This window comes from Danio rerio, chromosome 16, assembly GCF_049306965.1.
Source record: "Danio rerio strain Tuebingen ecotype United States chromosome 16, GRCz12tu, whole genome shotgun sequence".
Lineage (NCBI taxonomy): Eukaryota > Metazoa > Chordata > Actinopteri > Cypriniformes > Danionidae > Danio > Danio rerio.
Window position 1 is genome coordinate 16,199,283 of NC_133191.1, and position 9,361 is coordinate 16,208,643.

Here is a 9,361-nt window from a genome sequence, read left to right on the forward strand (position 1 = left end):
GAGCTCGGGTGCGGAGTGAGAGCAAATCTCTCACCTCCAGCTCTTCCGTGGGACCCGTGCGCTTCCCGGTTCAGCACACCCACTCCGCGCTGCCCCACTGCTGGTACGTCAGCGATTGTATCGATGAGTCCATTAGCGAGAGCTCTGCCTGCCTGGTTAGTGCGGGCCAGCTCTTCACGGTGGCTCATAAGCACAATCAGACTCAACTTTGTGATTCAGTTCGCGAAACGGCCCCCCAAGTCACGGTGTGTATTCACCAGGGTCAGCCCCCTGTCCGCCCCTGTCTTGCGAGAGGAGATTGCTGTCCTCCTGGCGAAGGATGCAATCGAGCCGCTCCCTCCAGCCGAGATGGAGAGCGGGTTTTACAGCCCACACTTCATCGTGCCCAAAAGAGCGGTGGGTCATGGCCAATCCTAGATCTGCTCGTTTTGAACCACTGTCTGCACAAGCTGCCGTTCAGAATGCTCACGCAGAAGCGCATCCTCCGGTGCGTTCGTCCTCGGGGTTGGTCTGCAGCATTAGACCTGATGGACGTGTATTTCCATGTCTCCACTCTTTCTCGTCACCGTCAGTTTCTGCGGTTTGCGTTTGAAGGTAGAGCTTGACAATACAAAGTCCTCCCCTTCGGGCTCTCTCTGTCTCCTCGGGTCCTCACCAAGGGTGGGTGGCTTAGCGCCCCTTCAGCTCGCGGGAACCCGCATACTCAATTTTCTTGGCGACTGGCTGATTTTTTCCCACTCTGAGCAATTGATTATGCACAGAGACAAAGTGCTCCGGCACTTCCACCTGTTCGGGTTTCAAGTCAACCGAGAAAAGGGCAAACTCGCCCCCGCGCAGAGGATCTCTTCTCTCGGGCTGGAGCTGGACTCGGTCACCATGGCAGCGCGCCTCTCCGGAGAGCGCGCTCAGCTGATGCTGTACTGTCTGAGAGAGCTCGACAGTAAAATAGTGGTCCCACTGAAACTATTTCAGAGGCTCCCGGGGCATATGGCATCCGCAGCTACTTCACGCCACTCGAATTACTCTATATGAGACCACTTCAGCACTGGCTTCACGATCGAGTCTCCAGACGCACATGGCACGGGCGCGCACATCGAGTCTCTGTTACTGCGCTGTGTCGCCGCGCCCTCAGCCCTTGGAGCCACTCCTCGTTCCTACAGGCCTAAGTGCCTCTAGGACAGGCGTCCAGCCTTGTTGTTGTTTCAACAGACGCTTCCAACACGGGCTGGGGGGCTGTGCGTTGCGGGCATGCGGCTGTGGACCTGGAAAGGAGCCGCGTCAGATCCCTTCGATCCTCGACTCAGTACCTTTCTGTCCCTGAAGACAGCTCTGCTGGTAGCGTTGATATCGATTAGAGGGTTTGGGGACCCGGAGGCATTTTTTTGGTCAGTGACTGTAATTGGGCTGGCTTTCTCTCACGTCCTGAGACCCCGCCCACGATATGTGCCCAAGGTTCCTACCACTCCGTTTTAATACCAAGTAGTAAGCCTGCAAGCGCTGCCCCCGGAGGAGGCAGACCCAGCCCTTTCTTTATTGTCCAGTTCGCGTCTTGCGTATTTCCGGACCGTCGGCAGCAGGGAAGTGCCGTATCGAAGTTAAGTTTTCCCACTGGATTGTGGATGCCATTCTCTCGCTTATTAGAGCCGAGGTGAGCCGCGTCCACTCGGAGCATCGCATCTTCTCAGGCACGCGCACGCGGCGCCTCTCTAACAGACATCTGTAGAGCTGCGGGCTGGGCGACACCCAACACATTTGCAAGGTTTTACAATCTGCGAGTGAAGCCGGTTTCCTCAAGGGTATTAGGTAACCCTTTGGTGACTGAGAAAACAATTCGCTAGGGTGTTGAAACACGCTTGCTGCACCATTCTCCCTAACACGGAGATACGTGCGCCTTTTTATCTGTCAGTAAAGTTCCCCGTCAGGTGAGCCCTGCAGATTCCTCCGTGGCCCCCAGCACTGACTCAGTGGAGGAGTCACTTGCTGGCCCACTACGTTGTTGGTCTGCCCGCTGGTCAGCCCGCGTCTTGGGTATAGGTGCCTGCTATGCATGATCCCCACTAGGCGATCCCATATGCCTATTCCGCCACGGTTAAGTTCTATCGGGATTGCACGCTTACCAACGTACTGTCGTATTTCCTAGAATTATCTAGACGCTCACGACTTCCCAAAAAAATATATCTAAATCCGTAAAACTTCTGTTGAAGTGGGATAAGTTAGGGCCAGGGACACGTTGGAGGACCGCGCCTCCCATGATGGGGGTGCGTCACGCTTGCTTGACTATCCCCTCATCGGGGGCGTTGGTAAGATGCAGTCATTATGGCGTTTTCCATAGTTCTCCCATACGTGGATTTTCCAAGATCAAATCCACTTTATAGCACTGAAGTTCCCCAACCGAAGGGGAACATTTGAGGTTACAGAAAAAACCCTTCGTTCCCAGAGGAGGGGAATGGAAGTGCTATACTCCGTCGCCCTAATGACTGTCCCTTAGCTGTTAGAAAGTCTCTTCAGCTTAAAAGGATGGCGTTTGCTTGCTCCAGGTGTGCTTATATGCTGGGATAATTGGCAATGAAGCACACCTGTGCAAGCTTACGCTGCCAATTCATTGCATTCATTGGCCCGTTTAATACTCTCTCAGACAAGCGGCTTCTGAACCGAAACCTCCCATACGTGGATTTTCCAAGATCAAATCCACTTTATAGCACTTCCGTTCCCCTCCTCGGGGAACGAAGGGTTACTTCTGTAACCTCAAACGTTTTTTGTTTACCTTATGATTAAAGTTTTTTGAACATCTGCCGATCCCCCGAGTTTGAGCCACTTGTACATTAAGGCAGCATTCAGAAAAAACAAAACATCAGCGAAGAAACTCATCACAGAGGAACATAAAAACCTACTGCCAGAAAGCGTTTCTGAACAAAAACAGCGTGCAGAAGTATAAATGCACTGTGTAACATTGCCACATAATGAGTGTTTAAAAAACACATCGTGTGAAATAAAAGAAAAACTATTTTAAAAAAATATATCCATTTATTGCCTTAACTTTCCTGTGTACCTGTCAGGAGTAATTAAGTATTGGGGAATTCCCCATACATTATTCATCACCTGATCAGTGCTTTTCAAGACGATAAGGTACGAGACCATTTATGGAGGACATTTTCATTTTATGGAGTAGAGAAGGTGCAAGAGGTAAGCAGATCGCGGTTGTCCATACATAGTTGTTTTACATCGCATTGCATGCGCCGTGGGTCACGCTGATCACTCGACGCAGAGGTATAAACGAGCCTTTACATGTAGGTTTCAAACAAGCCTGAATGATTTAACTATAGTTTGATTGGGTTTGTTTAATTAGGGTTGGAACTAAACTGTGCAGAGCTGCGGCCCTCCAAGTACTGAGTTTGCCACCTATGATCTTAGGGATAAAATATAAACAAACAAATAATTAATGAAGGGTTATAATAAAATAATAAAATAGGGTTAACAACACCACAACATAGAAACAAATATAAATAAATAAGTTTTGAGAAACATAACACCTGCAAAAACAAATATCAGTGGCTTGAACTCTCTGAAAGACTAAAATTATTGATGTACTCACTTGCTATTTCCAAAGTTTTAACTGCCACCATGTCTCCAATTTGGTATTCTGTTACAGGTTGACTATTAAAACCATACACTATTTTTATTTTAATTTTTCATTTGTGAAGGACTACTGAGACTCTCTTCCAGATTCATGAATGAGAATATTTATAAAGCATTAAAGATAATGCCAAAATATAAGCTAGCCTGAATTATAATGTCAATATCTTGTGCAAAGAAAATGTGTTCTGTAGTCATTTCAAACATTTATACTGTAGTCTCGCCAATCTGCAGTATATACACTCTCAGAAATAAAGGTATGCGAGCTATCACTGGGGTGGTACCATTTCAAAAGGTGTATATATGTGTACCTAAAAGGTCTATATTAATACCTCAAGGGTACATATTAGTACCTAAAAAGTACAAATGTGTGCCTTTTGAAAAGGTACCACCCCAGTGACAACTCGCATACCTTTATTTCTGTGAGTGTAGTCTACAAATATGCTTTATAATCAAACTATCAACATGTTTTCATTTATTTTTTTAATAACCGAATAATAAAAATTGTGGACTGTAATTTTCAAGTTTGAATTTTTGGAATAGAAATTTAGATATATTTATAATAAAATGTTTCCTCATTCACCTAATGTTTTTCCCATTTGGTTGTTTCTTTTAAAGGATCAAATAATAATGAAGATGTTTCTTTAGGGTTGTGATTGAAAAATAACATGCCTAGAGTATTCCAGCAAAGTTATCTTCAAATTAATTGATGCAGAATGTTTCCCTTATTTATTTACAGCTTATTAGTTTTCAGCCATAAAATGACATCCCAAGAATGTTGCATGTGTGCATTTTCAAACCAAAGAACGATAATATAAATACATGAGTGTAAGTATGAGCAATAAATTGTTTCTTGTACAGTCCATTTAAAGGGATAGTAGACCCAAAAATAATTATGTCATCATTTACTAATATTTTACTTGTTTCAAACCTTTGTGAGGGCGACGCAGAGGCGCAGTAGGTAGTGCTGTCTCCTCACAGCAAGAAGGTCGCTGGTGCGAGCCTTGGCTGGGTCAGTTTATGTGTGGAGTTTCCATGTTCTCCCTGCGTTTGCGTGGGTTTCCTCCGGGTGCTTCTGTTTCCCCCACAGTCCAGAGACATGCTGTACAGGTGAATTGGGTAGGCTAAATTGTTCGTAGTGTATGAGTGTGAATGAGTGTGTGTGGATGTTTCACAGAGATGGGTTGCGGCTGGAGGGCATCCGCTGCGTAAAAACGTGCTGTATAAGTTGGCGGTTCATTCCGCTGTGGGGATCTGGATTAATAAAGGGACTAAGCTGAAAAGAAAATGAATGAATATATATATATATATATATATATATATATATATATATATATATATATATATATATATATATATATATATATATATATATATATGTATATATATTGTATAATGAATGTATAATATTTGTTTACATATTTTGAAGGTTTTAAAACTGGTAGCCACTGACTCATAGTGTTTTTTTCCCCAGTAGTATCTGAATGCAGCCTTTATGATGCAAGCTGAGATTGCATATGTTAGAGATGCAATGTCAGACACAATGCACTCAATGGAGCTAGTGACGTCACTGTGAGGGGGCGTGGTGAGGTGAGGTGAGGTGAGGTGAGCCCATTAAAAAGTACTGCATGCAGCATTGCATTGCCCCTCTTGGTTTTTCCCCTAATATGGATGACAACAGATACCAGTTTTTAACAGTCTTTAAAAATATCTTCTTTTGTGTTTATCAGAAAAAAGCAAGAGCACAAAGGAGTAAATGAAAGTAAATTGCAGTTTTGTGTAAATTATCCTTTTAAGTTATGTTGTGTTAACTAGCGTAATTTCTTACACACTCAAGCATTATGTTTAATGTCTGTTCAAACTACTTATTTAAAATGAGCTGAAATGACACAATTATTGAGCCTACAACTTAATTTTTTATGTTCACATCATTTAAGTTTGTTAAAACTAATAAGTTAACTTAATTCACTCATGTTGTTCCAACTCAAATTGACTGAGAATACAGTGCATCTTGGATCACATACAGTATTTTATTCCTATACAGGATTATATATAGGATTCATCGATAATGTAATATATACAGTAAAGAGACATTTATGTTATTGTTTTTATTATGTTTAAAAAGCTGAAAAAACATTGAAACAAAGCAATTCATAGCTCACATCAAATCAGTCAAGTTCAATGATCATTAAAATCTGACAAGAACTTTAAAATGTCTTAAAGCCTGTAGTTCATTCGGTCATGCATCTTTTTCGTATGTCCTGATAGCCACAACGTCATCCATGGTGCATTTCTGTAGAGATGATTGGAGAAGAGAAAGAGATTAATATGTATAACAATGAATGCAACACTGAAATACCAAATCAAACCTGATGGCTTTCTATAGGATGTTTTACTATAATTTATGTATATACACTAGATTAATCAGTACCAAAGCTAAAAGTAGCTAATTTAACAAAATAACTTAAAATCCTGGTCCACAAAAACAGTAAACCCAAATTAGGGAAAATGTTAAATACAATTTTAATACAGAGGAGAAATCATGAGAAACGTAAAAAATCTATCAAATTTACTTGAAATTTTGTAGTTTATATTTTATTTGAAATCTTTTGTAAAACCTCATTTGAATTTATCTGCATTGTCTTTTTATTGATGTCCTAATGATGTTCGATGACCAATCTCTTATTTTTTTTATTATAATGATTTATATGGGGCTTCTAATTCATAACAGTGCTGTTTTGTTTAAATGCACCAAAATTGATTGACTATATGCACTGAGAAATGGATAAAGAATTCATTTTAAAAGGGGGTGTACTTATTTGGGAAATACACTGATTTATGATATATGCAATATATACTTATTATGGTAAACTTAAACCACAAAACTAAAATAAAGAGTTAGTTTCCCCAAAATGAAACTTTGCTACTTTTTTTTCTATAGTACAATATTGAAAAAGATTTGTTGCTTTGTTCTTGGTCATACAGTACATAAAATACAAGGCACCTAAAATACATATACAGATCAAACAAAAGAAATATTAGTAGTTCCAGACAATAGTGTTATAAAGCAATATGATCGAGTTGGGACAGAAAGCTTGAGCTACAGGCAGTCATGAACACTGTCAGGCTGTGGATTAAAGGTAATATTGTTGTAAATAATGTTCAGTTTCATAAAGACCTATCATTATATATAATAAGACCTCAGTGAAGAGGTCAAGAGCAACAGCTGTTCATTTTTTAGGCTTTTTGACTCTCAAACTTAAAAAGTTATTAAATATCTTTCAGGTAATTCTTTAATTTTTACAGGAGAATATACTTGTCATCAAATTACCAGCAATTTGTAATTTTAGGTAAACTCACGCTTTAACAAAATATATACAGTTGAACAGTAATTCAGTTAAGAATTAATAGCCCTCTGTTTATATTTAACCCGATTTCTGTTTAACAGAGAGCAGATTTTTTTAACACATTTCTAAACATAATAGTTTTAATAACTCATTTATATTAACTGATTTATTTTATCTTTGCCATGATGACAGTAAATAATATTTGGCTAGATATTTTTAACACACTTCTATACAGCTTAAAGTGACATTTAAATTTAAACCTAGACATTTAACTAGGTTAATTAGGTTAACTAGGCAGGTTAGGGTAATTAGGCAAACTATTTTAAGATGATGGTTTGTCTGTAGACTATCGGAAAAAAATATGGCTTAAAAAGGCTAATAAATTTGACCTTAAAATGGTGTTTAAAAATAGTAAAACTGCTTTCATTCCAGCTAATATATATATATATATATATATATATATATATATATATATATATATATATATATATATATATATATATATTATCAGACATACTGTGAAAATTTCCTTGCTCTGTTAAACATCATTTGGGAAATATTTCAAAAAGGAAAAAAAATTCAAAGGGAGACTCAAATTGTAAAAATTACATAAAATGTAAAAACACAAACAAATTTAAAAATAAATAATAATAAAAAACTGCAGCTTAGCGATATAAAGCTAACTGCATGAGGCTTGTACACATACCGCTATCATTTTCGTGTCTTGAATCTCTCTTTCGATTATTGTGGTCTTTCCTTCCCAGGTCTGCTTTTGAATAAGTTTACCATCCGCAAGGCTCATAGTAGTCTGAAAAGGAAAGCAAAGCAAAGCGTAACATATGAAATGACACATAATTATGCTCATGATTAAATAAATAAACAAAATAAATTGTAATTGTTGTTTGCATTTAAACATCCTTTTTGTTTTACTACTGATGACATTTTATCCTGTTTAAAATGAAAGGTGTTTTATTTTTATTTTTTTTGTTCGTTTTCATTCATTCATTAATTTTCCGTAAGCTTAGTCCCGTTTTTATTAGGGGTAATTACAGCAGAATGAACCACCAATTATTTCAACATATGTTTTACCTAGCGGATGCCCGTCGAGCTGAAACCCAGAACTGGGAAATGTAAGCGTTCAAGTTTCATTTTTATATTCATTTTAAACTACACAATAACAATGTTTTAACTTAAAGGGATAGTTCACCCAAAAATCAAGACATTTACTCATTGTACACTTCCAAACCGGTTTGCATTTCTTTCTTCAGTTGAACACATAAGAAGATATTTTGAAGAATGTTAAAAAAACAACCTTTGACTGCCATAGTATTTTATTGTTGTTATTCTTTCTACTATGGGTCTCAATGGCCATTAGAAAATCTTATTTTGTGTTCACTAGAAGAGAAAATTATTATAAGAAGTTTATAAAGAGTAGAACCACTTGAGTGTGAGTAAATTGTGAAGAAATTTAAAATATTGAGTTCACAATCCCTTTAAGAAAGCAACATTTCTCTTCAAAAACTCTTATTTTCAGTCAAAACAAATAAATCATTTTTTTTTTTCTGATGAATTTCTATTTACTGAAAATTTTTAATTAGAGTATTTGTATTTGAAACAAGGAAATAATGTGTTTCAGAGCTTTAAAGAACAAAACACATGTAAACATGTAACATTTTACTCAACCACAAACTAAATAATCCAGTAAATCCAGAAAAAATCTTTTCTTCATTGCTATAAATAACAGTGCCCTTACCTTCACTTTTCTGTCATCTGCTGTCGTCTCATCAAATTCCTCGTCTAACTTGAATTTGATTTCCAGGGTCTTGAATGTAGTGACAGCTTTCATAGTGATGACGCCCTGCTCATCCACAGCAATCAACAAACTTGGTTTAGCAAGATTTGCCATTTGTCGAGAGGCAAAACTAGCACCTGTGCACAAAGACAAAGTATGATTGAAATAGCAAATAGTAATAGTATAGATTGTAAAAGAATAACTGTAATATATAATAGTCAAATCTGTCTTACCTACAGCCTTCATGTATTCATCAAAATTGTCACTTGAAGTCATTTTCCATTTTCCAACGTACTGCTCAACCATTATTGCTGTGTTCAGTTTTTAATTAAACCACCGAAAATCACAACACAAGACGTTTGACAGATAATAGCACAAAGTGTTGCAAATGCACAGAACAGAGGGAGTTTTAAAGAGAGCAGAGATTAGAGTCTCCACTCACTGGCCAATCAGTAACAGCGCTGTGATAGTTGAAAGTTTGATTGGTTGACAGAATATGAATGGGTAAGGTTTAGGGATCTAATAAAGAAGGATTCAGCCACATTAGTTGGACTGTTCCAGGCTAATGTATGTGCATTTTGTACATTTC

General features: G+C 38.4%; 1 protein-coding gene across 1 annotated transcript; it reads right to left on the bottom strand.

The window, feature by feature from the left end:
• Positions 1 to 5,726: 5,726 nt before the first annotated feature.
• On the bottom strand, positions 5,727 to 9,156 carry fabp4b (fatty acid binding protein 4b). The gene is made up of 4 exons (NM_001020558.1): positions 9,006 to 9,156; positions 8,734 to 8,909; positions 7,687 to 7,788; positions 5,727 to 5,926 (listed from the first exon to the last, which is right to left on the bottom strand). The coding sequence occupies exons 1-4, from the start codon at positions 9,076 to 9,078 to the stop codon at positions 5,873 to 5,875; spliced, it is 405 nt and encodes a 134-aa protein (NP_001018394.1). The 5' UTR covers positions 9,079 to 9,156; the 3' UTR covers positions 5,727 to 5,872.
• Between the last annotated feature and the right edge of the window lie 205 nt (positions 9,157 to 9,361).

Bases quoted from the DNA above. Each gene is read 5' to 3' on its own strand.
- fabp4b (NM_001020558.1), bottom strand. From the start codon at position 9,078: ATGGTTGAGCAGTACGTTGGAAAATGGAAAATGACTTCAAGTGACAAT. The intron at 7,789-8,733 runs GTAAGGGCACTG...TTTCCTTTTCAG, and splicing joins CAGATGACAGAAAAGTGAAG to ACTACTATGAGCCTTGCGGA. The intron at 5,927-7,686 runs GTATGTGTACAA...TCATCTCTACAG, and splicing joins AAGACACGAAAATGATAGCG to AAATGCACCATGGATGACGT.